The sequence below is a fragment of the Trichechus manatus genome, unplaced genomic scaffold (assembly GCF_000243295.1).
Source record: "Trichechus manatus latirostris isolate Lorelei unplaced genomic scaffold, TriManLat1.0 scaffold00080, whole genome shotgun sequence".
NCBI lineage: Eukaryota > Metazoa > Chordata > Mammalia > Sirenia > Trichechidae > Trichechus > Trichechus manatus.
The window spans coordinates 1171036-1198678 of record NW_004444016.1 but is presented as its reverse complement, the minus strand read 5'-3'; the positions used below and the strand labels follow the sequence as shown (position 1 = coordinate 1198678).

The window sequence follows — 27643 nt, the reverse complement described above, 5'->3', positions numbered from 1 at the left end:
AATATCCTATCATCCTTCTCCCTCAGGCACAAGGATGTTCCTGGCAGCTCCCTTCCAAGCTGTGACTGAGTAATCCAGATTCCTCTCTTATGATATCTCCATCTTCAGCACTTGGCCCCAAAGGTGCCGTGGAAAGGGAAGAATAAGAAGGATCACCCGCAGGAGGCTTTTAATGGGCCAGAACTAGAAGTGGTAGGCATCCTTTCACCCCACATTTCTTTGGCCAGACCTACTCACATGGACCCACCTCGATACAAGGGGCCAGGACACACAGTCTTCCTCCATGCCCAGGAGAAGAATGAAATGGTTTGGTGAACACACAGCTGTGTGGCTGTGAAGCATAGACCGATGGCATGTGAGGGGTGACCTGGGTCACACACCTCACCTGTTCTCCATTATATGGTCACAGATCTCCACCCTCCTCCCCACATACCAAGCACATACACAAGCTTCAACCTCCCAAGGTACTATTGTTGTCCTGCACCTTGATAGGGTTGGGTATGCATTTGTCAAAACTGGTGCAGAGTCCACCTGAGATGATGCATTTTTTTGTATGTAAATGTTATTAAAAACAAAAAAACTGAAAACAAAGATTGAACTCTAGTTAATGATAAGCAACCTAAAATACTCAGAGGGAAATGAACTGCTGTCTGCCATTTATTTTTAAATGCACTAAAAACAGGCTAGATAAAAGGACTGATGGAAAGATGAGTAGTTGGATATATGGAAAAACCAAACCAAGTACAGGAAAATAGTAACGGTAGACTCTAGATAGTTCATATGTGGCTGTTTACTGTACAATTATTTCAACTTTTCTGTGTTTGAAAAGTTTAATAAAATGTTGAGAAATTGCACGAATTAAAGTGAAGGGTGAACCACTAAGTCAAAGCTGCGCTAGGTGGTGGAAGTGACCTAAGTCACCTGTGAACACAGGATGGAACAGGATGAGGGTCCAGGGCAGGGCAGGGGGAGATCCACTGGCATGTGGAGGTGAGGAAGTGGACAGAGTACAGATGGCACCCTCAAGTTCTGCAATAAAGGTAGGCTGAGAAATGGAGGGTATCTGGAGGGGCCGAGGGTTTTTTTTTTTTTTTTTGGCAGTATCAGAGCATGTCCACCACTAGGCTGATGCAAATGATCCTGCAGATAGGGGAACACGTGATGGAGGAGGGAGGGGAGAATCACAGACCCCATCCTTGAGAAGCCAGAGGGTGTGGGGGCCACTTCAGGTAGGGTCAGGAATGAATAAAACAAAAGGCAGTCCTCTCACGTGGTGGTGCAGACACGAGGAAGTTCTTCGATAGTTCCCATTTCCTTGCAAGCTCAGCTGCGAGGAGGCCAAGGGGGTACTGAAGTCTGAAGAGAGAAAAGATGTGAAGCATCTTCTCAGAGAAGGTGGGGGCACACATGAGGAAAGGTGGGATTGCCTGGCAGAGTGGCCACTGGAGGCCCGGACTGTGGACTGAGCATGGACCCAGCAGCAGGTGGTTTCTGCTTCTATGGGTTGGGGTTTTGCCAGGTGGCTATAAAGGGAAAAAGAGCACAGGCATCTACAAAAAAGTGCATGTGAATGATGATCATGAACTCCAAAGTGGGTAGGGAGGAAAGCAAGGAAAGGAAGGGCTGGTGGTCAGCAAAAGGGAGGTTAGCCATTTGGTGGCTTTGCAACCAGGAAGGGACGACGGTGTTGGGAGAGGGGACCTGAAGTAAGGAGGCGGGTGTGGGGAGGTGATGGTCTGAGCGGGATGCTTGAGTTGATTCTGGAGGCAATGGTCAACTGGAAATGGGTCTGACCATGGGAGTGGGTGGCTGTTGAGGGGCAGAGGCAGAGTTCCTGGGGTTATCCATGTGGACAGTGATGTCACCAGGAATGGCAGGAGGCAAAGATGGGGCAAGAGGCAGTCCAGTCTCAGTAATCGCCACAGTCAGTGGTGTGGTCTGATGGCCTGGGCTTCAGAGGAGTTGAATGGGGCAGGGATGGGAAACATTTTGTAAACGCTAACAAGGGGCAAGGACTGACAGCCTACCTTTGGGTCCAGGTACATGGGGTGCAGGGTGCAGTCTGGGCTCAGTGAGGGCTGGAAGGTCAAGGGGACTTTCCACTCTGAGACTAAGGATGAAGCACGAGCCCAGCCGGGGCGGGGGTGGCAGAGGCCTGGGCATGTGTGCATGTTTCTCTTGGTGCTAACAGAACTGAGACCAAGGACAGGACAGGGTCATCCCCACAGTCTCCTGGTGGTGGGGGCCTGTCAGAAGCCCAGGCCTGGCACTTGGTAGCATTCAGGCTAAGAGAAGCCCGACTGGGCAGGGCCCCCACTGTCACCCAGTGTGTCTGCTGAAGGTTCTGTGGCAGGGTGAAAGCCTTGCTGTGCACTGGGAGGCGACTGCCTGGTGCTGGCATGGGGTGCAGCGTGAGAAAGCCCAGCCTCAGGCTGAGACCCCATCGGAGTGACCGGGGCACCTGTGTGGTGTGCATAGCCCCACAGTGTGGGCAGAGCCTCCTGGCCCTGGGGCCATGGCAAGTGGCCAGGGTATGGGCTACAGGAGCTCACCTCCCGCCAGGTCAAGGCTAGCTGAGTTAGGGCTCCAGCAAGTAGCTTCCTGCGTCTGGGAGGCCATCCTCCTCAGCTGTGCATAGGGAGCAGGCAGAGGGCAGGCTGCAGCCCATGTCCACAGGCAGCTCAGTCAGCTCTGCTAATGCCATCTTCCCAAGGGAAGCTGGCAGTCCCCGAGCATTGTGGCCGGACAGTGCTGGGCCCAGGGAAGTGCCTCTGTTCAATGCCTGCTGCCTCCAAGTGGACCCTGGGCCCACGCTACGGAGAGGCTGCAGACACGCAGAGGTGTGAAATTAGAGCTCTTGGCCCAGCTGCTATCCTGTTCACAGTTCCCCAGGCATTGCCCATACCCAGGCATTGGCCATCCCTGGGAGGGTCCATCCCCCAGCTACCCACTGTGTTACCCTGGGTATGGCACGCCCTGCCCTGGGGGGCTTTGGGAACTTCCTCAGGCCCACCAGGGGTGAGCACTTGGGCCTGGGGAACACCAGAGCTGGGAGGGAGGGTCTTGAGGTGGTCAGGAAAGGCTGCCATGCCTGACAGTGGAGGTGCTAAAGGGCGAGAAGCTCCAGGCTTGGGGTCTCTGGAAACGTGACTTTATTATAAAAACGTTCTCAAGGCTGTGCTTCTGGTCCACTTTCCGAAGCGGTAGCATCAAGAAGAGCCGCTGGGCCTGCAACGCCAGATGGGGCAGCAGCCAGAGCCCTCACCAGAGGACATTCTGGGGCAGGGTGGGCCCTGAGACGCCCTGTGAGTCCACAGGCCCCATGTCATAGCCCAGCTTCCTCATGTCCTTGGTGACTACGTTGAAGAGGAGGGTGACGAAGCCCTGGGAGCGGACCCGGGTCACTGGGGACAGAGGGTGGTATGTCAGCAGGACCAGGCCATGGGGCCACAGTAACTCCTCAGCCTCAGTGCTCTTCTGTACAGTGGGGTGACAGTGCCTGGCTTCTGTCCCTCAGAGCAGTGAAGGGGCCACAGCAGGGGTGGGGAAGACCACAGCAGACCCTCTGTGCCACACCTGGAAGGTGCTCTGGGGAAATTCCTGGGTCCCTGCTCCTGCGGCCCCAACCCCCAATGCCCACACCTGACATTCCCCTGCTGCTTCCTGGGACCACCTAGCCCCTGCCCAAGCTTCAACACGCCTGTGTGTGGAGTGGGGGGGTGGGGGGGTGGAGGTCAAGCTTTACCTTCCCGGCCTTCACCCTGAGCCACCACCTTGGGGTCTGTGTACTCGGGCCGCCGTCCCATGAACCAGCTGGGAAAACAGGACACGCTGGCGTGAGCAGGGCTCTGGCCTGGGTCCTCAGGCCCACCAGACACGGGCTCTCTCCTTGTCTCAGAAACTAGCACCGCCCCCACCCCCAGCCTGCCCCCTACCCTTTCTGCCCATCTGAAAGGCTAGTCTGGGCACCAGGGAGCTAACACCCTTGTCCAGATCAAGCAGAAATGGGGGACTGGCGGGCTTCTACCAGGCCTGTGGTGCTTTCCCACCACAGTCCTCCTGTGGATACACTGTGGACACGGAGGGAGATGCTGGGCAGGGGTCAGGCATGGCCTGAACCCAGGTGGAAATCCCAGAAATGTGGCTAAAGCTGAGGCAGAGGAGGAGAGGGATAAGGGCAGGGGGTCCTGGGGGGCAGGGTGCCACTTCCTGGACTCCAGCCTACCTTGAGAGACCGGCCAGCAGGGGCAGATTTGGGGTCGGCTCTGGGCTCCCCACCTCTGCCTCTTACAGTGTGTGGTCCAAGACATTACCCATCTCTGAACCCCAATGTTCTCACTGTGTAATCGGGGGAATGATGGCACCTGCCCCATGAGGCTATGAGGTGAGGGCACTCTGTAACCTGCCACATAAAACACCAACCTCACCACTCAGACTCACCTTGTGATCACAGACGTGATGGCATCATGTCACCTCCCATACTCCCAATGCAGGGGCCAAGGCCAGCCAGCCAGGAGCTGGCTCACTCAGTGCCTGGTCACAGAGGCTCAGGGCAGGCCCAGCAAGGCAGACGTACCCAGGCCCGGGCTGGCAGGGCCCTTTCCAGAGCAGTGCCACACTTCTGACACACCCACTTGAGCCGGAAAAAAACCAGGAGCACTATTCTCGGCCAGGTGAGTCAGGCAGACGTGGGCCTGGTCCCAAAGCGGCCTCCTGGCCTCCCAAAGCCAATCTCGTGCTGCCAGGGCCTCTGAGGTGAACAGTGCCACCCAGCACAAGGGCTGCTGAGCCTCTGGAAATGCCCTTGGGTGCTTCTGTGCACCTCTCTGGTCCCTGACCTTCTGCAGGAGCAGCTCCCAGCACTTCAGCAGCAAGCTCCCTCCAGGGCACTCCCCTGCCCCAGGAGGCTGCTGTGGGCAGTGGCTCCCCTGGGAGGAGAAGCAGCCTGGAGAGGTCCAGGGGGCGTGGTTGCAGGGCCTGAGGGCCTGCACACCAGCGCAGTGTGCCTTGCTGCACCTTGCTGCCAAGCGTCCCTGTCTGATTGGCAGGGAGACTGGGAGGCAGCAGAACCCCAGAGGCGGTCCCCAGGTGTCACTCCACCACCCTGCCCCACCCCATGCGGCCTGGGGTGGCTCTCCGCTCACTGGCCCAGGGCAGTACTACCCAGACAGGGTGAGGTGAGCTGAGGCGAGGTGAGCTCCCAGAGGCCCATGCCCACCCCAAATCGGGCTGGAGAAGGTGTAGAGATCACAGGGGGGATGTCCCCATGGACTCACAGCCATGCTCCATTCCTCAAGAGAGGGAGGGAGAGGCAGTGCATCTCGTGAGGGATCTAGATCCTGGGTCCACTAGCTATGCGCAGCCTGGGCAGGCCACAACCTCTCTGCTCCTCAGTCTTCAGCTGCAAAGCAAGGCTACTGCCAGCACCCACCTCCAGGGCTGGGTAGGGGCTGAGGCTGGTGGGGCAGGCATACAGCCTCAACCCTGGAGCTACCCTTCTCACTAGCACTGCCTGCCAGGCCTGGGCTGTGACAGACCACCTTCAGGGAAGGGCTCCTGGCAGACAGCACACGTTCCTGGGCCTGCAGCAGGAAGGAGCTTGTGGGCGGAGGAACTGCAGGCAGGAGGCAGAGCAGAGGTCACAAGGCAGCCGGGAGCAACAATGTTGCCGAGCCTCCTCACCTGGGGATGTGCCTGGTGGTTTGCTGCAGGGGAAGGGCATGGCCTAACTTGTTTTTGTCGCTATGGGAAGACTAACTTGGAGGGGCTAAATGATGGCCCCCAGGTCCTAATCCCTAGAACCTGTGAATGTGACCTTATTTGGAAAAAGGGTCTTTGCAGGTGTGATTAAGGATCTTGACATGGAGAGATTATCCTGGATTATCCGGGTAGCCCCTAAATATAATCACAAGTGTCTTTATAAGAGGGAGGCAAAAGGAGATTTTGATACAGAAGAGGAGGCGGCCATGTGACCACAGATGCAGAGATGGGCGTGATGTGGCGACAAGTCACGGACCACCTGGAGCCACCAGAAGCTGGGAGACAGGAAAGATTCTCCTCTAGAGCCTTTGGAAGGACAGTGGTCCTGCTGACTGCACATTTCAGCCTAGTGCTAATGATTTTGGACTTCTGGCCTCCAGAACTGAGAATCAATTTTGGTGTTTAAGACATCAAGTCTGTGGTCATGTGTTACAGTAGTCACACGAAACACACGAGGCCAAGCATACATATGGGCAGGCCTGTCAGGCCACAGAGTGGACTGGGAAGAGGGGTGTGGAGAGCTGCGACTGCCAGAGGGTGCAGTGTGGGGACAAAGGCTGGGGCACACAGTTTCAGCCTAAGTCCCACAATACCAGAGCATGGGGAGAAGGGCTGGGAGACGAAGTTCCGGTCTGAGTCCCGTAGTACCGGCGCCAGCTGTGCAGACTCCCCTGCTCAATCTGACAGACTTGCCATGTCTGAGCAGATGGTGCCCATCAAACTGCCCTCATCAATCAGACTTTCCCCAGTGTGGTACTCATGCCCACATTCCTGTCCAGGGAGACCTCTTTTGAAGGGCTCACGAGGGCCCCGGCACCAAACTGCTGTCCTCCAGGCACAGGCAAACCCGACCATCAGGTGTGAGGGCTTACGGCTTTCTCTTCTGGCAGCAGAACCTTTTCCTCAGTGAGGTTCTGTGTGAGCCCAAGCCGCTCTGCTAGGAGCTGTGAGATGTGGGCATGGGTAGAAATTCTGGCCAGGAGGGTGGGACTGGAGCCTCTCAAAGCCCTTCCCCAACCCCAATCCTCTGTACATATCACCCTGCTGCCTTCCTGTCAGCCCTAGGGGATGGGCATCATCCCCTCCAGCTTACAGGGGACAATCTGGCAAGGATACCTGGCTCCTCGTGGCCGCAGGCATCCCAGACACTTGAGCTGAGGCCAGTGGGGACACTGCTGTCCCTCCCTCCCCAGGCTTCAGTGATTGGTGGGGCTGGCCTCAGTGTTGTCCCTCTGCTCCTCCTATGCTCCCTCCCCCAAGCTGTGCCTGGCCCTAGCAGGCCCTGTCCCCCTGTCCTGGCTGTGGATGGAGAGCCAGGGTCCATCCTGCCTGCATGGTTAGGGAGCTGAGCTGATGGGGCCCAACTGGCCCTCCAAGCAACTCCTTTGATGTGGTAAGAGGTGAGAGGCCTTTCAGCTCGGTCTTCCTCCACTCCCATCCCGAGAGCATTCGTGGCAGGCCCTGCTGGCCTGCTCCTGCCTGCCTCTCTGACTTTCCCCACCATACAGCCCTGCTTACCACACCTGAGCTGCACTGGCCTCCTTGCTGTTCCTGACATGCTGAGCACATTCTCTCCTTTGTGCACACTGTTCTCTATGCCTGTGACGTTTTTCCCCCAGATCTTTCCACGGATGGTGCCTTAACTCTGCTTTAGTCTTTGCCGAATGTTACCTCCTCCCAGAGGCCTCCCCAGCTTGTGACCTTGGCCAGGTACTTGACTTCTCTGAGCCTCACTCTCCTAATCAATAAAATCAGGCTAATTATAGGGCTTAATTACTAAGTAAAAGGGTTTCTACAGGTTCGTTAAAAGGTAGAGTGGGCCATTTGTGAAATGAAGACAACAGAACCCACCTAACCTAGTTGTGAAGAGTACATAAATTAATACATGGAAAGCACGTGGAGCAGGACAAGGCACTGACTGATAAGAGTCACCTGCTATTAGGATTACTGTGTCATGCTGTTTTTCCCAGGCTGCTGTCTCTCATCTCCTACCCTTTTAATGTCACATTATGTTGTGAGCAGTTTCCCATCTGCTCAAATGGACACAGGGACCTTCAGCAGGGCTCAGAGTAAGACTGCACAGCCTTATGCTGCTAGAAGAGTAGCTGGTGGGTGCCTCCTGCCCCTTGAAGACCCTGAGGACCTGTCTCCATGACGAGGCTATGTGACACATAATGAGTGGAAAGTGACATCTGTCCACCCACTCTACTTAAATCAGAAGCGGGGCTGGGGTGGGGCAGAAAACTCACCTTGTAAACTTCTGCAGTTTAGATGTAGATTCTGGGACAAACATGGGGATGGTGCTCTTGTGCCTAAAACAAATGTATTCACAGAAAATGTGGCTCACTGAATGTGCTGCATGACAGAAACATAACAGAACTTTCTGAGTCCAGTGAAGTGCAGCAGGACAAGCACGGACCCAGGAGGCCTGGCTGGGGCTGGACCGAGTTAGAGTAAATGCCAGAGACCCACCCTACTACCTGAGCACTGGCCTTCACCTGCTGTGGGCACCGCACAGGGAGAGTCCTGCATTCTTTTAAAGGGCAGGGGGGATGCTGCAGGCAACAAATGAGGCCTGGGTCTTGGCTCATACCATGCTTCAGCAAGCCCTGGCCCTTCTCCACATGTCCACATCCTTTGCCACCTTCAGGGCCAAATTTGGATGCCCTTCCTCCAGGAAGCCCCTGCCAATTCCCAAGACCTTAGCCCTGCTGTGGTCACCTGCTCCAGTTCTTCCCCTAGTGCCTAGGGTCCTAGCCTTCACCCTACCCTGGGTGCTACCCACTAGCCCCCAGGCCCTGAGCCCACCACCTGCCCACCAAGCCCCTCCTTCCACATCCTGCACTTCCTGTTTCAGCAACAGCACTCCTCTAAGCTCCCAGCACACCACTGTCCCTTCTTCCTCCCCCTCCTCTGGACACACTCCCCATCCTTTAAGGCCAGATGACCTGCCCTCCTCTAGGCTCCAGGATACCCCATGTCTATACTGTCATTGCACTTGCCGAAAAGGACCAAGTCTCCCCGTCTTCTCCACTGCTCCAGGGGCTTCTGTGGGCAGGCCTGTGTCTGACGCACCTGTGTGCTCTGGTGCTCAGCAGGGCCAGGGCACAGAAAGGGCTCCCAGCCCAGGAGGTGAAGGACTAAATGAAGGCAGGCCCTAAATGCACAGCACTGCCTCTGGACCAGCCTCCTTTCAGGACCCTGCTGTTCCTGTGGGGTGCTCTGACCTGCCCGTCCCACCTGGACTCTGGACTGCAGCATGAGCCTCATCCCTAGTCCTGAGGCTCTCTGTCCAGACGTGGGCTGCCTCCCTCCAGCACCTCCCCAGACTGAGCTGCCAGGCCCCCAGTGACCCCAGAGCCCTGTCTGTCCCCAGACAAGCCCTGCTGAAAGGCCCTGTCCCAAGGAAGGATGGCCAAGTGAGGGGCAGGCTTCCACCCAGGGCCCAGCCTGGAGCGATGACCTACCGGCCAGGTGAGAAGGGCACGTGTACCATCCCATAACCACGGACCACGTCGTTCCCAAAAACGTCCGGTCCGTACACGCTGAGCACCATCTGCGGCCCTTGGGAAGGACAAGGTGGGGTCAGCACGTGGGGAAATGCTGGGGAGGCACAGGGCAGACACGGGGGTGTGTCCCACGAAGTTGGGGCAGCGGGCTGGCTGGAGGGCAGGGGCAGACATGGGAATCCCTCACCAAGGGCGTCTGCCAACCCCAAGTCAGTCAAGGAGGGTAGGAAGGTGTGGGGACCCAGAACCTGCCAGCCAGGTCCTGCTTGACCTTTTCCTTTCTGTTCCTCAGCACCCGGCCACAACACCAGAGGCACACAGGCAAGGTGCCACAACACAGTAAATGCCTCCTGAATGCCCACAGAGAGCCAGGCTCTGTTCCAGGCACTGGGAACAAAGCAGACGAGGGCTGCTCCTCAAGCTTCCACCCTGATGAAGGCCGTCAGGCCCAGGGTCAGGGCTCAAGCATGTACTTCAGGGGACCTGAAACCAGAGAGATGCTTGCTTTGGGGGAGTCTGCAGGAGTCTGAGAAAGTGAAGGCCTTCCCTGCATCTTCCTTTAAAATATCGACAATTATGCCTGTTCAATGCTAACACTTAGGCGGACTAAGTACTTTCACTCATTAGCTGATCCACTCCTCTGGATGTTAAGACAGATTCCTACCCCTGTAACAATGAGGCCCAAAGGGCTCTGAGCACCGGTGAGCAGGGCCTGCTCAAGGCCTAATCCTGCCACCACTGCTTAGCAACCTCAGGCAAGCCACCTAGTGTCTCTGCATCTGACTCCTTATCTCTACAGTAGGAAAAATTCCACCTCATAAGTTGTCATGAGGATTAGTTACTACTTGAAAAACACTTGGAATAGTACCTAACACAAAGTAAGTGCTCAATAAATGTTAAGGAGAGATCTGTACCTTCCCCATTGTACCTCAAAAACGTAACCACTAACCACTACTGAATTTTATGAAACCACCTCCTTACTTTTCTTTAAGAATGCATCCCAAACACTGTTTGAACTTCATACAAATGGTATCATACAAGATATGTATTTTGTATCCAGCTTCTTTAATTCAACATTGTTTGTGAGATTCATTCAAGTTGCTTCATGTATAGTAGTTTGTTTTCAGTGCTGTATAACATTTCATTATCTGAATATATCATAGTAATTTCATTCTAGTGCTAATGGATATGTGGGTGGTTTCTTCTTTGAGGGCTATTACGAACGGTGCGGCTATGAGAAGTCTTGTACATGCCTCTTGGTACACATGTGCACACATTCTGTTGTGTCCAAGAAAGGAGCTGCACAGAGTATACATTTGCTCAGTTTTAAAACATAATACCAAACTGTTTTCCAGAGCTTGTATCAACCTCCACTCCTACCAGCAGTGTCATCTGAGTTCCCAGTATTCTATAGTCTCACCAAAACCTGGTGTGATTGTTAAGTGTGTGTGTGTCAACTTGTCAGATATTAATATAGCCACTCCTGCTCTTTTTTTGACTGTGGTTTGCTTGATATATTTTTTTCCCATCCTTTTGAGTTTTAGTTTGTTTGTGTTTTTAAGTCTAAGGTGTGTCTCTTGTAGGCAGCATATAGACGGCTCATGTTTTTTACTCCATTCTGCCACTCTCTGTCTCTTTATTGGTGCATTTAGTCCATTTACATTCAGCATAATTATTGATAAGTATGAGTTTAGTGCTGTCATTTTGATGTTTTTTTGTGTGTTTTGTTGAGTTTCTTTGTTCCACTTAATTTTCTGTGCTGAGTCATTTTTCTTCATATATTTACTTGTCATCTTTTTCATTGTTGTTGATTTTGTATTTGCTGAATCTTTATATTTTTGTTTTTTATTTTGATGTGTAGGATTGTTAGTTTCCTTTGTGGTTACCTTAATATTTATTCCTATTTTTCTAAGTATAAACCAGTCTTTTATTTCTTTATATTGCCTTGACTTCTTCTCCACATGAAAAATCTATGTCTACATTTTTTAAGTCCTTCTTTTTTGTTTTAATGTTGTCATCTTTTACATATTGACATCTCTGTCTCCCTATTTTCAGTGTTTTAGCTTTGATTTATTTTCGTGACTTCCCTCTCTGGGTTGATATCTGGTTGCTCTATCCTGTGTTCTAGTCTTGGGTTGTTATCTGATGTTATTCATTTTCTAACCAGAGAACTCCCTTTAGTATTTCTCGTAATTTTGGTTTGGTTTTTGCAAATTCCCTAAACTTCTGTTTCTCTGGAAATGCCCTAATTTCGCCATCATATTTGAAAGACAGTTTTGCTGGACATATAATTCTTGGCTGGCAGTTTTTTTCCTTCAAGGCTTTATATATGTCATCCCATTGCCTTCCTGCCTGCATGGTTTCTGCTGAGTAGTCTGAGCTTATTGTTATTGACTCTCCTTTGTAGATGACTTTTTGTTTATCTCTAGCTGCTCTTAAAATTCTCTCTTTATCTTTGGTTTTGGCAAGTTTGATTATGTCCTGGTGACTTTCTTTTGGGATCCACCTTATGTGGGGTTTGATGAGCTTCTTGGTTAGATATCTTCTCATCCTTCACGATATCAGGGAAGTTTTCTGCCAACCAATCTTCAACAATTCTCTCTGTATTTTCTGTTATCCTCCCGTTCTGGTACTCCAGTCACTTTGCAGGTTATTCCTCTTGATAGAGTTCCACATAATTCTTAGGTTTTCTTCATTTTTCATTTTTTCTCATAAGTTGGTGTCAAGTGTTTTATCGTCAACCTCACTAATTCTGACTTCTGTTGCCTCAGTTTTGCTCCTATGACTTTCTATCAAAGTGTCTAATTCTGAAATTTTATTGTTAATCTTCTGGATTTCTGATTGCTGTCTCTCTATGGATTCTTGCAGCCTGTCATTATGCTCTTCTCAATCTTCTTAAGTTCCTCTATTGCTTGGTCTGCATTTTGCATCATTTCCTTCCTGATCTCTTGAGTTCTGTATATTAATCTTTTGTATCCTGCCTCCAGTAATTCCAAGAAATTTTCTTCCTCTGGAAAACTTCTAGATTCTTTATTTTGGGAGCTTGCTGAAGCCATCATGCTCTGCCACTTTCAGTGATTTGATATTGACTGTTGTCTCCAAGTCATCAGTAAGTTATTATATTTATTTATGTTTGCTTACTGTGTCCTAGCTTCTTTTGTATTGTTTTGATATGCCCAAATAGGCTGCTCGTGTGAGCTAGCCCAATCACCAGCACCCCTGAAGCTCCAACGTCCTGCCACCAGGTGGCCAGACCTGCCACTAAGTATGTGAGCCCAAGAGTCCACCCACTCCTCCTGTATGGATTCAGCTCAGGTGTACAGGTAGTTGGCCACCAAGTGTGTGGTGCAGGCTCTCACCTACAGTCCTAGACAGGCATGGGTGATTGGTGTAGGCACAGACATCCGGCTGCAGCAGGGGGTCACACACTGAGCAAGGCAGGGCGCCGATGGCCACCCGACTGTCCACGAGGAAAGCATGTCCCTGTTCCCTAGAGCGCGTAGGTGGGTGGGTTTTGCAGCCTGACTATGAGCACCCAATGCTGTTGACTGTAAGGACTGGGGGGCACCACTTATTCTTGGGCCCCTGTCGCAGGTGGCTAGATAGTATGGGTGGAGCTACCAGTCCTCAGGCCCCTGATGTGGGTCGGTGAGGACCCTGCTTAATGAGCATAGTAGTGTCAGATGTCACGAACCTGCCACTTCACAGCTTAAACAGCTGAAGTTAGACTTCAGGTATATACCCTGTTGTACTGTGGTAATAAGGGCCTATGCTGTTGAAACGGGCCCACACAAGTCTCTGCAGCGGGAAAGGCACTCAAAGTCTGTGAACCCCTTATGCCTGTGCTTAGGCACAGGAGCTGTGCCTGTCCTAAGTTCCCAGCTTAGGGGAGCTGGCAGATTATTTGTTCCCCAGTTTGTTAATCTGTTCCCTCTCCAAGGCCAGGAGAATGGCTCAGGGTACATGACGGGTCCTATTTCCAGCCCAGGGGACTTGGCAATCGCTGAAGCCATCATGGACCCACTGCAGAGCAGGAAGTGGGGAGGTAAATGGGAGAGAGGTTTTTCCCTAAGGGGGATTTTTTGATCCACGCAGTAGGCCAGACACAAGTACTTATCTTTCACCGACTGAGGACTGCTTCTCAGTGGTTCTGAATGGTCGACTAGACTGTCTCCCGCTGGGTCTCTCCCTATGTGGAAAATGCCTCCTGAGCGCCACTGCTTGCCTCACTGTGCACCAGGAGCTGATTCAGCCTGAAGGGCTCCAGCTCCTGCTGGGTCAGGTCTGGCAACTTGTTGCTGCTTCCGAACCATCTCTCCCTCCCCCTGCCTCTCAGTCCAATTCCTCAACTTTACCTTTGATGTTCAGGGCTCCTAGATTGTCATATATAATCGATTCACTTGTTTTTTTGGTCTTTGTTGTAAGAGGGACCACCAGAAGCATCTGACTACTCCACCATCTTGGCCTTGCCTCCGTGTGTGTCAACTTGGCTGGGCCATGATTCTCAGTTGTTTGGCAGTTATGATTTAGTTTGCCAGTTATATAACAATGTAGTCACCTCCATGATAAGCTTTAATATAATATGATCACCTCCATGATGGGATCTGCTGTGAGTAACCAATCAGCTGAAAGGGAGTTTCCTTGGGGGTGTGGCCTCCATCCAATATAGGTGGAATTTCTGGCAAGGCTTGTGGGCTTTTGCTCACACTGGATCCTGCAGCTGGCTCCTGTTTGTCTGACCTCCAGTTCTTGGGACTTGAGCCAGCAGCTTACCTGCCGATCTTGGAATCTGGCAGTCTTCTCATCCTGTGAGCCAGAGCTCCGTCGTCTGACTTGCTGATCTTGGGTTCACCAGCCCCTGCAGTATGTGAATGAGAAACTTCCAGCCTGACCCACAGACTTGGGACGTTAATCTCTACAAATGCATGAGTCATTTCTTTAATATAAATCTTTCTCTATATGTATTTTTACACTTCACTGGTTTTGCTTCTCTAGAGAACCCAGCCTAAGCCACTTAGCATTATCAGTATTTTTAATTTTAGCTATAGGGTCGCTATCAGTCGGAATTGACTCCACAGCAGTGGGTTTGGTTTGGTTTTACTCTGGTGAGTGGCAGCTCGTTGTAGTTTTAATTTGGATTTTTTCTGACTAACTAAGGTTGAAAACCTTTTCCGTTTTCTTGATCACTTGGAAGTCCTCTTCTGTGAAGTGCCTGCTCAAGTCTCTTGCCTATTTTTCTACTGGAAAGTCTTTGTTTTATTGATTTATGTGTATATGTATGCACACACATGTAATATGTGTGTATGTATTCTGTGGCTTGTCTTTTTACTCTTAATGATATCTTTAGATGACTGGAAGTCCTTAATTTTAATGTAGTCAGATTTATTAATTGTTCTCCTTTAAGGAGTTCTTTAAAAAGCCCTACCTTGATATCATGCAGGTATCTCCCAGGTTATCCTCCTGAAGATTTATTATTTTGCCTTTCACATTGAGATCAATGTATCTATCTGGAATTTACTTTTGTGTATGTATGAGGTAGGAGTCAGGTTTCGTTTTTTCCTGTGTATATCCAATTGTTCCAGCACCATTTACTGAAAAGATCCTCTTTTCCCTCCTGTTATTCAGGGCCGCCTTTGTTGCAAATCAACTGTCTACATATGCTTAGATCTGTCTTGGGTTCTCGGTAGATCTATTTGTCTGTCTTTGTGCAAGACTACAGTGTCTTAACTATTCTGCTTTATAATTAAAACTTGAGATCTGGTAAAACAACTTATATTTTATTATTATAAAGAATATATTTTTAAAATACCATTTTCTATTTATTGCTAGTATACAAAAAGCAACTGGTTTTGTGCACTGACCTTGTATCCAGCAATAATGCCAATATATTAATTTTAATAATTTATCTGTAAATTATTTTGGAAATTCTACACACATAATAATATCATCTGTGAATAATGAGAGTTTTATTGTTCCTTTCTAAATCTTACGCCTTTTATTTCTTTTTGTCTTATTGCCCTGGCTAGGATCTCTAGTGCAATGTTGGTGGTGATAACAAACATCCTGATCTCAGAGAGAAATCTTTCAACATTTCACTATTGAAAGTGATGCTTCCTCTTAGTTTTTTGTAGATAGCTTTTATCAGAGTAAGGGAATTCCCTTCTATTCCAAGTTTGTTAGAAGTTTTTATCATGAATGGATGTTGAATTTTGTCACAAGAGTTTTCTTCATTTATTGGGATGATCATGATTTTTCTTTTTAATGTGGTGAATCACACTGATTGATTTTAGAATATTATATAAGCTTTCTGAAGTAAACCCTACTTGCTCATGATATATGCTGCTAAATTCGATTTGCTAATATTTTGTTCAGGATTTTTGCAACCATGTTCATAAGTAAGTTTCTTGTTGTTAGGTGCCATCAAGTTGGTTCCAGCTCATAGCGACCCCACATACAACAGGATGAAACACTGCCCGGTCCTGTATCATCCTCACAATCGTTGTTATGCTTAAGCCCACTGTTGCAGCCCCTGTGTCAATCCATCTTGTTGAGCGTCTTCCTCTTTTTTGCTGATCCTCTACTTTACCAAGCATGATGTCCTTCTCCAGGGACTGGCCCCTCCTGATAACATGTCCAAAGCATGTGAGACGAAGTCTTGCCTCTAAGGAGCATTCTGACTGTACTTCTTCCAAAACAAATTTGTTCATTCTTTTGGCCGTCCATAATATATTCAATATTCTTCACCAACACAATTCAAAGCCGTCAATTCTTCTTTGATCTTCTTTATTCACTGTTCAGCTTTCACATGCATATGAGGTGACTGAAAACACCATGGCTTGGGTCAGGTGCACCCTGGTCCTTAAAGTGACATTTAAGGAGTGAGTTTCCTCTTTTTAATGTCCTCAAATTGCTTTGGAATGTTTCATCTTTTTTATTCTCTATAAGAGTTTGTGGAAATCTGGTATTCTTAATTGTTGGAATTCACTAGCATGTTCTTTCATATAAAATTTTTAATTATAGATTCAATTTAATAGATATAGGGCTACTCAGATTTTCTTTTTTTGGTTATCAGTTTTGCTAGTTGTATTTTTCTAGGAGTTTGACCACTTCGTCTCACTTGTTAAATGTACCGGTAAGTAGTTGTTCATAACATCTTATTTTTTTAATGTTTGCAAGCTGTAATGATGTCCCTTTTTCATTCCTGCCATTGGTTATTTATGTCTTCTTTCTTTTCTTCTTGATCAGTCTCAATGTTGCTATTGTTGTTAGTTGCTGTCAAGTTGCCTCCAACTCATGGTGACCTTATGTATAACAGAACAAAATGTTCCCCATTTCTATGCCATCTTCATGATGAGTATGTTTGAGTCCATTGTTGCAGCTATTGTATTAATCCATCTCACTGAGGGTTTTCCTCATTTTTGCTGACCCTCTACTTTACCAAACATGATGTCCTTTTTTAGTGATTGGTCTTTCCTGATGATGTGTCCAAAGTAAGTGACCTGAAGTCTTGCCATCCTCACTTCTAAGGAACATTCTGGTTTTATTTCTTCTAGGACTGATTTGTTCATTCTTCTGGCAATCCATAGTATATTCAATGATTTCTGCCAACACAACAGTTCAAATGCATCAATTCTTCTGGCTTCCTTTTTCACTGTCCAGCTTTCACATGCATATGAGCAATTAAAAAGCACCTTAGTCATCAAAGTGATATATTTGCTTTTTAAAACTTTAAAGAGGTCTTCTGCAGAACATTTGTCCAGTACATCATTTGATTTGTTGGTTGTTGATCCAAGTAGAATGAAGTCATTGACAACTTCAATTTCTTCTTCATGTATCATGATGTTGTTTACTGGTCCAGTTGTGAGGGTTTTTGTTTTCTTCACATTCAGGTATAATCTATACTGAAGGCTGCAGTCTTTGATCTTTATCAATAACTGCTTCCTCTTCACTTTCAGTAAGCAAGGTTGTGTCATCTGCATATTACAGGCTGTTAAATGAGTCTTCCTCCAATCCTAATGCCGCGTTCTTCATATAGTCCAGCTTCTCAGATTATTTGTTCCGCATATAGATTGAATAAGTGAAAGGATACAACCCTGCCACGTACCTTTCAGTCTCAATAGGGGCTTTTTACTTTTAAAAAGCAATTTTTGTCCTTTTTCATTTCCTCAATTATAAATTTGCTTTCTGCTTAATTCATTTCTGTTCTTTCTTACTCCTTTCTTCTACTTTCTTTGGGTTTAATTTGCTGCTCTTTTAGTAATTTCTTAAGATGGATGATTAGATCATTAATTTTGCAGCATTTCATATTTGCAACATATGCATTTAAACTCACAAAATTTCCCTCTGTGATTTTAACTGCCCCCAACAAATTTTAATAGGAAGTATTTTCATCATCATTCAATTGAAAATATTTCCTAATTTCAGTTATTTCTTGTTTAACACATAGGTTATTTTAGAAGTGATTTTCTTAATTTTCAAACACATGAGAATTTTCTCATTATCTTTTTGCTAGCATTAATTTTGTTATGTTCATGGTTTTAATCATCTGAAATGTTTTGAGATTTGCTTTATGGCTCAGTTTATGTGTGCTTGAAAATGTTTATTCTGTACATATTGTTCTACCTACAATGTTCCATATATGTCCATAAGGTGAGTTTGCTAATTACCTTGCTTAAATCTCCTACCTTCTTACTCATTTTTTCCTGCTTGCTAACTGGGCCAATAAGAGGTATGTTAAAATCTCCTATGATGGTTGTGAATTTGTCTATTTTTCTTGTTGCTGCTGTTGTTAGGTGTCGTTGAGTTGGCTCTGACTCGTAGCAACCCTATGTACAACAGAACGAAACACTGCCAGGTCCCGCACCATCCTCACAATTGTCGCTATGCCTGAGCCCACTGTTGCAGCCACTGTGTCAATCTATCTCGTTGAGGGTCTTCCTCTCTTTCACTGACCCTCTACTTTACAAAGCATGATGTCCTTCTCCAGGGACTGGTCCCTTCTGATAACATGTCCAAAGTATGTGGATGAAGTCTTGCCAGCCTCGCTTCTAATGAGCATTCTGGCTGTACTTCTTCCAAGACAGATTTGCTCCTTCTCCTGGCAGTCCATGGTATATTGAATATTCTTTGCCAACACCATAACTCAAAGGCATCGAATCTTCTTCGGTCTTATTAACTGTCCAGCTTTCTCATGCATACGAGGCAACTGAAAACACCACGGCTTGGGTCAGGCACACCTTAGTCCTTAAAGTGACATCTTCGTTTTTTAACACTTTAAAGAGATCTTTTGCACCAGATTTGCCCGATGCAATGTGTCATTTGATTTCTTGACTGCTGCTTCCACAGGTATTGACTGTGGATCCCAGTAAAATGAAATCCTTTACAACTTCAATATTTTCTCTGTTTATCATGATGGTGCTTATTGGTCCAGTTGTGAGGATTTTTTGCTCATGTTGAGGTGTGAAATATTCATTTATAAATTTTAAGACTATGTTATTAGGCACATACAAATTAGAAGTATTATACTTCCTGGTGAATTAAACCTTTTATCATGAAGTGTCCCTCTTAATTTTTAAAATAATGGCTTTTGCCTTAAAATCTACTTTATCTGATATTAACATAGTTAACACAGCTTTCTTTTGGTTGGTACATGGTATCTTTTCCCAACCCGTCAATCTTTCTGAATTCTTAGGTCTTAAATTGTCTTTTGTAAACAGCATATACTGTTAGACTTTTGTCTTTTGTAACTGAAACACTTAAAATCCAAACTCAACCCACCGCCATGGAATCATTTCCAACTCATAGCAAACCTGTAGGACAGAGAAGAACTGCCCCATAGAGTTTCCAAGGCTGTAATCTTTACCGAAGCAGACTGCCACATTTTTCTCCTGAAAGGCTGACTGATGGATTTGAACCACCGACCTTTTGGTTGGTAGCTGAGCGCTTAACCACTGCGCTACCAGGGTTCCCAAATTGAATGTAATTAGTTATATATTTGGGTTTAAATCTACCATCTTACTACCTGCTTTCTATTTTTCCTGCCTGTTCTGTGTTTCTTTTTCTCTCATTTCTTCCTTCTTTTCGGATTAATTAAAAACAAACTATTTCCATTTCCCCTTCTGTTATATACTCTTTCACTATTAGCAGTTACTCTAAAAATATGACATGCATCCTTGTTAGTCTAATGTTAACTGGTATCTTTACCCCCTTCCCAGACAACGCAAGAACCTTAGAACACATTAATTCCATTTACCTACCTCCCAACTTACATGTTATTGTTGTCATAGATTTTATCTATATTTTAAAACCCGGAAGGCATTATCATCATTATATATAGTCAAGATTTGCTTTGTTTCACCCACATATTTGCTATTTTCATTGTTCTTTGTACCTTTCTACATTTCCATTCCTCCATCTAGGATCATTTTCCTTCTGTCTGAAGTATTTTCTATTTCCTTTAGTGCAAATCTGCTGGTGAGATGACAAATTCTTTTTCTTTTGGACTGAGAATGACATTATTTCACTTGAAGACTATTTTCATAGAAGACAGAATTCTAGTTATTATTTTTCATCACTTTGAAAATATCATCCTGGCTTCCATTGTTTCTAATGAGAAAACCAGCTGTCAATCTAATTATTGTGCCTTTGTAATCACCTCCAACCCCCAGGAAAGCTGAAAGAATTCTACAAAAAAGCCTTGTTTATCATCTACAATCTACCATTAGCATTCTACTATACTTACTTCATCACATCTCTCTCCATCCCTCCATCCCATCCTACTTGTTGTGATGCATTTCAAAGTAAGCTGCAGATATCTGTGATATATGTACACTTCCCTTTATATACTTCACCATGCATAGCACTAACTAGAGTTCAACATTTGTTCACAGTTCTTTTGAGATAAAATTTACATATAATGAAGTCTACAAATCTTAACCACACTATTCAATGGATTTTGACAAATGCATACATCTGTGTAACTCAAATCTGGCTGTTTTTAAGATTTTCTTTTTGTCTCTGGTTTTCAACTGTTTTGCTATTATGTGCCTAGGAGTAGTTTTCTTTACATTTATCCTGCTTAAAGTTTGTCCTCGAGTCTGTGGCGTGATGTTTTTCATTGTTTTTGAAAAAAAATTAAAGCTATTTATCTCTTCCAGTATTGCCTTTGTCTTGTTCTCTCTCCTCCTAGGACTCCAAGCACACATTAGACTTTCTATATTCTCTATGTCTCCTATGCAGTCTTCAGGTTTTCTTTCTCTTTGTTTCTCTGTTTCATTGTAGCTATTTTCTTCTGACCTTGCTCTTGGCATACAATTGTCTCTTTAACTGTGTTTAGTCTGCTGAGTTCCTACTTTTGATTACCGTATTTTTCAATTCTAGGATTTCTATTAAATTCATTTTAAAATATGTCAAACTTTCTAGTTCTCTGCCATAATTCTCAGTCTTGCCTTTTATCTCTTTTGATCACGGTAAGAGTGTATCTGCTAATTCCAGTAAGTGAAGGGTCTGTATTTGTTGCTATTGTCTAATGTTTGCTGGTAATCATTCACATTGTCTTGATTCCTGTGTGCCTCTTCATTCCTTTTATTATATGCCAGTCATTAGATTTGAAAAAGTAGAAATAAATTGTGGCCTAGGAGATGTTATCTTCTCCAAAGAAATTTCTTATTTGCTTTTGCCAGTAGTCTTGGGATCTAACAATCTAGGCGTTAATCCAAAAATCAGGAGGTTGAAATGATTAGGACCTGAGCTGGGCTGAAGTCCCTGTGAGGGTTGATTTACTTCCACTTCTCCCTTACTCCCAGAGTACAGCCCTTTAGGGTCTCAATTCAAATTGCAGAGGATTTAGCACCCCTCCCCTCCTACAACTCTTTGGAGGGCTCTGAACACATCCCTTCTTGTGCCCCTAGCTCAGACAGGCTGTTGAAAGTCTTAACCAGCCTCTCAATCACCTCTCCTTGGGGAGATATGACTGGGGCCACGTCTTCCAATTTCTGCTTTTCTCCTGGATCTTGGCCTGGTAAATCCTCATTACTTTGCTAGCTCTCTGACACCTTCAAGTAGTTTTTTTTTTTCCCCTAATACTTTGTTCCGCTTTTCTAGTTGTCCTCAGCAGGAGGGGGTTGGTCCATTACCCAGGGCACCATTCGAGGAAGCCTATCAAAGCTTTCTCACATGTGGATGAGGACAGCAGGGTAGTCCCTTCCCAGGAGGCCCACTGGAACCCTTGGCCCAGACCCCTGGCATCCTTGTCCGTGTCCACAGGCAGCCCTCGTGCCAACCCTTGGCTCAGGAGTCTGCCCTGCACTCACAGGCATGGGAGCTATTCAAGCCTTCAGCGTGGGGCCTGACCTGATCCAGTCTCAATTTCCAAAAGGTCAACTACACAGCATCTAGAAGATGAACTAGGGTGGGGCAGGGATAAGAAAGAAGTGAAGGTAAATGGCCAGGTGGCCGGAGAGTACACCACCACAATGCTGGTACAACAGGCCAGGAGACAGGCAATGAATCCGGGAATCTGGACAGTAGTGGACACAGTGAGGCAGACACAATGCCCTGGGTGTGCTGCCTGAAAGCCACCCCCAGGGCCCCCAGACTCACAGCCATAGGGGTTGGTGCTTTTAAAGGTGACATCGATGGGGAAGTTCCACACCAGTGCTCCCTGCACATCTTGGCTTTTGGATGTGATCTGCGAGATCCCCTCCTCCAAACCCTGTGAGGACAATGACACTGACAGCTAGTATCTGAATTTCAGGCTGCCACACCCCCTCCTTATCTTGGGAGAGACAGTTGGGAGGGCAGTTTGGGAAGGGATAGTTTTCTTAACTATCTTCTCCCAAAACCTACCAACCAAACAAAGGGAACTAACAGATAACAGAGCACCTATTAGGTCTGGTACTCCTTGGTTCTTGACAACCCTGGGAAGCCAACTCCACTCCCTTTGTACTTGGTCTTGTCCCCTCTTGCCTCTTGAAGGAAACAGCTTTGTCAATTTTTCTCTCTCCCTCCTGTACATCAATTTCACTCAGATCATTCCCATCAGCATATATACATATGTTATTTTCTCTATCACAAAACTCTTTTGTCTTACTTCTTCCAGCTATCAACCCATCCTTTGCTGCCCTTTACAGCAAAACTCCTTGAAAGAGTGGTTGCTCCTTGCCATCTCCAATTTCTCTTCTATTCGTCCCTCATGACCCCAATTGGATGATTGGCCCGACCACTCTACGAAAGCACTCTCATCAAGTGACACATGGTTTTGACACTGCTAGATGCTAAGGCCATATCTCTGTCTTTGTTCTCCTGACACATCAGCAGCATTTAACACAGTGGAGCACACTCTGCTCCTGGACACACCTCCTTCCTTTGGTTTCTAGGACACCACAAGCATCTGGGTCTTGCTACCTCACAGCAGCTCTTGCTCAGTCTCTCTTGCTGGTGCCTTCCTAATGCTACAGTGTCCCAAGGCTCAGTCTCTGGTCTGCTCTTTTGCTGCACCTATGGTCTCATCCAGACTCACATCTTTAAATGTGGTCTGTATGTTGATGGGAGCCCTGGTGTCAGTGGTTAAGAGCTACGGCTGCTAACCAAAAGGTCGGCAGTTCAAATCCACTGGCCACTCCTTGGAAACCCTACGGGACAGTTGTACCCTGTCCAATACGGTCACTAAGAGTTGGAATTGACTCACAAGCAGTGGGTGTGGTTTTGGGTGTGGGTATGCTGATGATCCTCCAACTTCTGTCTCCAGCCTGGTCCTCTCCTCTGAACACCTGATCAGTATCTTCCTACTCCTGCTGCCTACCTCACACCGCCACGTGGACACCTAGTAGGCAACCTTACCATATGCCAGACTGAACTCTGCACAGTGCCCCACAGCTGCTCTCGTCATAGTCTTCGCATTCTGTGGCAACTGTACCTGCAAGTGCTCAGGCTAAAAACCTTGGTGTCATTCTTAACTCCTCTTTCTCTCATATCCCCCATCTAGTCCAACCATAAAACTTATTGGCTCTAACTTCAAAATATATTCAAAATTCAACCATCTCTCACCACCCTACTGCCACCACCCTTACCGCCAACACCATCTTCTTGCACCTGCGTTACTGTAATAGCCAACTGGTCTTCCCACTTCTGCCCTTGCTCCCTCCCAACAGTCTGTCCTCAACACAGAAGCCAGATAGATCATGCTAGAACATTAAATCGGATCACCTCTTTTCTCTGTTCAAAACTCTCTAGTGGGGTCTCATCGCACCCTGGGTCAAGGTCAGGCCCTTCCTCTGGTCTACAGAGCACTTCAAGCCCTGTCCCTCCATGTCCTCTCTGTTCTAACTCCAGTTACTCTCCTCCTTGCTCACACTGTTCATGGCCACTTTGGCCTCTTCATTGTTCTATGCCATCGAGTCAATGCTGACTCAAAGTGACCCTATATGACAGAGCAGAACTTCCCCATATGATTTCCTAGTCTGCAATCTTTACGGGAGCAGATCTCCAGGTCTTTTCACCCGCAGAGCCACTAGGTGGGTTCAGACCACCGATCTTTCGGTTCACAGGCAAGTGCTTAACCACTGCGCCACCAGGGCTCCTTCTGGCCTCTTTACTGCTCCTCAAACATGCCAGGCACCCTCATTGCACAGGGCCTTTGCACCTTCTGCTCCCTCTGCCTGGACAGTTCTTGCCACAGATCTCCACATGGCTTGTTCCCTCACTTCCTTCAGTTCTTTACTCAGAAGGTTACTTTCTCAGTGAGGCCTTCCCTGACCACCATATCTAGATTCCAAATCCCAAACCAGCTGCTGTCAAATCAATTCTGACTCATGGCAACTCCATGATACCAACTTCCCTCTTTTCCTTCACCACCCATCCCCCCCAGCTTCTGACTTTTTTCCCTTCAGAACTTACTACTAACAAACTAAAATATTTAGTATTTATTATGGTCTGTCTACGCCTACAAGAACGTATACTCCAGGAATACAGGGACTTTTGTCCGGTTTTCTTCACCACTGTATCCCTAGCATCCAGAAGACTTTCAATAGTCAGTCAATAAATGAATAAATAGAAAATAAGTACTGTCGTCTTAGTTGTACAGATGAGGAAATGAAGACTCAGAAAAGTTAACTAAGTTGGGCTTCCATTTCCCTAACTGCTGTGAGGCTTAAACAAGCCCTGTGCAAACAGTAAAATGTGGTGCAGACCAAAGACATCACTACAATCCTTCTCCTAGTGGAGACAGACTGTTCTCCAGGAAGCCTAGGACATGAGAGATCCCCTTCTGTCTTCTGACTTTCCAAAGTCATCTCTACAGGCTGAGGACAGGCCAAACGATGGGGGGACTCGCCCAAAATGTCTATAGCTCATCCCTTCCAGGTTGGCTCTCTGGGACCTGCCTGCTGCATTGCACATGTGTTCTTCTCTGCCACCTGCTGCCTCATGTAAGCTCACAGGATTTTGAGTGAGTACAGTTTGGGGGCAGGGGGCATATTTGGGAGCCCAACTGTGGCTGTGTTCTCCACTCTAGCTTTATCAGGAACAAAGTCATGTTTGGATCTCCCTCCAAACTCTGTCTCCCTTTCAATTGGTTGTTAGCTGGGAGGGGAAGGGGTATAATGGATACCTTCAGGAACCCCAATAATCACGAATGCCGTGAGTGAGGGAGGCCCAAGAGTCCCGCTTACCGCCGTGGGAGCCCAGTCCTGCCCGTACACGAAGCAGTACTTGCAGTAGAGGTCGTTGTACTCTGGAAACTGTGGAATAAAGCACATGAGTTCTATTTACTGGGACTCATGCTGCGGCCCACCAACATGCTGGCTAGGCAGGTGTAGCCAACAGGACTTTTGAACATGAGGCACTTGGGGTGGGGCCTAAGAGCCAGCTGGACATGTGGATATGGGGTTCAGCAGAGAGGCTGTGCTGAGGACTCTGCTATGGGAGCCCACAGGAGGGTTCCAGGTTGCTACAGGCCCTGGGCCTTTGCTCAGGCTCTGCCTTCTGTCTGATATGCTCTTCCCACTCCATCTGGAAAACTCCTGCTCTTCCTTCAAAACTCACCCTCCTGGAAGTCTTCTCTAACATCCAGGTTCCTTCAGTGCCTGGGCTTCCCTCCATCAAAGCACTGATTGCCTGTCTGTCTGCCAACCCCATTAGACCGCACAGAAAGCACAGGGTGGGCACAGAGGAGGTCTGAAGGGATGGCACCCAAGTGAAAGGTCTGAGAACCAGGAAGCCATCAAGACACATGCTACTGGTGCAGACCCAGCCCAGCTGAGAGCCCCTGATTGGACAGGACAGGGGAAGGGCAGAAGACAGCCTCAGGTGCTAGGCCAAGGGAGAGGTGAGCAGGGTGGGAGCATGGGGCAGAAGTATCCCTGAAGAAACTGGAGAAGGCAGGAAACACCTACTGTCAGGCCCTGGGCACAGCTTTACCTAAAACATCTCTAATCCTCACGTGTAAATACCATTTCCAATAACCCGTAAGGTCGGTGTTACGGTGTAGCAGAGCTTTGACACCAGACAGACCTGGGTTCAAACCCCAGCTCTGCCACTTGTAAAACAGGGATGTTAATGATACCCACCTCATAGTGTTGTGCTGAATGAATGGGAAGTGCTGAGGGCCGCGTCTGGCGCATAGTGAATACCTGACACATACTGGCTTTTATTAATTTATAATAATTAATGGTTTTTATAAAGTGTTGGGGTGACAGACACACCTCCGAGGATGATTCCAGGCCACCACCATCGTTGGCTCCGAGTACCCAAATCATTCCCACTCCAACCTCAGTTAAGGATCTGAGGCTCACAGACGCACCGACTCAGTCACGGGCGGAGGAAGCCTGTGCGCCGGCCCAGTCGCCCCCGTGACGCACCGTGGAGCTCCTGCCCGTGATTCAACAAAATCAGGGACCACAGGCTTGACCGAGTGTCCCCTTGGCACGAGCTCAGCGTCTACAGGCCTCAATTTCCACACTGCGCATTAGGAACGCCTAGCATTATCGCGCCGCGCTCCTCACATGCCAGTTCTCCTCCCCCGCCTCACCGAGGGAAACAGGCTCCAAGGAACGACAGGCCTCGCTGGGCCCTAGCGTAGCCCGAGGGGCCGATCCCTGGGGGAGGCTGGGGCGGATCCCGGCCGCTCACCTGGGCGCTCTCCACCTGCCCGTTGACCATGAGTAGGAAGACGCTGGGACCTGCCGCCGCCATGGCAGCGCTAACTGCAGGGAGAACCGGTCCCAGTTGCGAGCGCAGTTGCTAAGAGGTGCTAGGGTTACCTTGGAAACAGACGGCGTGGCGCGCGGGACATATTTCTTCACTAGTGCGCGCGGGTGGCAGTGCGCAGGCGCAGTCAGCGGACCCGGCCGAGAGGGGCGAGGAGGGGACGACGGGGCTCAGTGGGCGGGGCCCGCGGCGTCGCCACTAGTCGGGGTGAGAGGGTGGGCTACCCGGGCTCTGAAGGGACATTCTCAAGTTGAGGCCAGACAGCGCTCTACATCGGGTGAAGGAGGTACCCACTTGTGGTTTTCTAAACCCTCCTCCTAAAAATGTTTATTAAACAAACTTGGGAGGGACCCCAAAAATTCTTAAATCTAAGCTACCACTTCTCCATTGAAGCTGGGGAAACTGAGGCCCACAGAGGGGCAGTGCCTGGGACTGCAGCAGAATCCACGATCTGTCAGGCCCTGTTCAAATGATAGTTCCTCTTAGGCCGCCCTTGTCCTCTTAGGATTCACCATGGTTTATATTTGTACGTTTATTGAGACAGTCATGATTTGGGCCAATGCTTATCTCCCCCACTAGACTGCCAGCTGCATGAGTATAGGGACTGTGTCAGTCTGATATCCCTGTTGCCTGGTACATAGTAAGCACACAATAAGTACTTGCTGAGTGAATAAATAATTGAATATGGCCCTATTTTACAGAGTAGGAAACTGTGATTCAGAGAGGGAAGGTGACTTGGACAAAATCGCAGCAGCAGGTGGCTGAGCCAGGATGTGAACTCACAACTCCACAGACTAAAGACCCTCACTGCCTCCTCTGCCTTGTCCTGGGCCAGGCCTGATGGCACTTCTTGGCTCAAGTGTCCGAGGTGACATTAGAGACCTCCCGGACCCAGGAAATGAAGGGATGCACAGTAGTGTAGACTTTGGGAGGCCAGACTCCAAGCATGGACTCCAGGTCACCACCCTGCTCAACAACCAGCTGCCAGCTTGGGAGCAGACCAGGGGGCTCCTGTCACCCACCTGTGGAGGAGAGGGAGGAATAGGTCACAGCTTGGCCCACTGAAGCCCTGACCCCAGGTAAGCAAAGATACCTGATTGAGAAGGCAGAGGCTGTGGGCAACCAGGGTTTATTCGTGTGATGGAAGAGGCTGGGAGGCCCAACGGGTG

At 48.1% G+C, this 27643-nt stretch overlaps 1 protein-coding gene across 1 annotated transcript; it reads right to left on the bottom strand.

The window, feature by feature from the left end:
* Nucleotides 1–3153: 3153 nt before the first annotated feature.
* Nucleotides 3154–26566, bottom strand: B9D1 (B9 domain containing 1). The gene is made up of 7 exons (XM_004380985.2): nucleotides 26397–26566; nucleotides 24938–25006; nucleotides 21870–21981; nucleotides 9228–9324; nucleotides 8010–8072; nucleotides 3746–3813; nucleotides 3154–3404 (listed from the first exon to the last, which is right to left on the bottom strand). Exons 1-7 carry the CDS (start codon nucleotides 26457–26459, stop codon nucleotides 3262–3264), a joined length of 615 nt encoding a protein of 204 aa, XP_004381042.1. The 5' UTR covers nucleotides 26460–26566; the 3' UTR covers nucleotides 3154–3261.
* Nucleotides 26567–27643: the final 1077 nt, after the last annotated feature.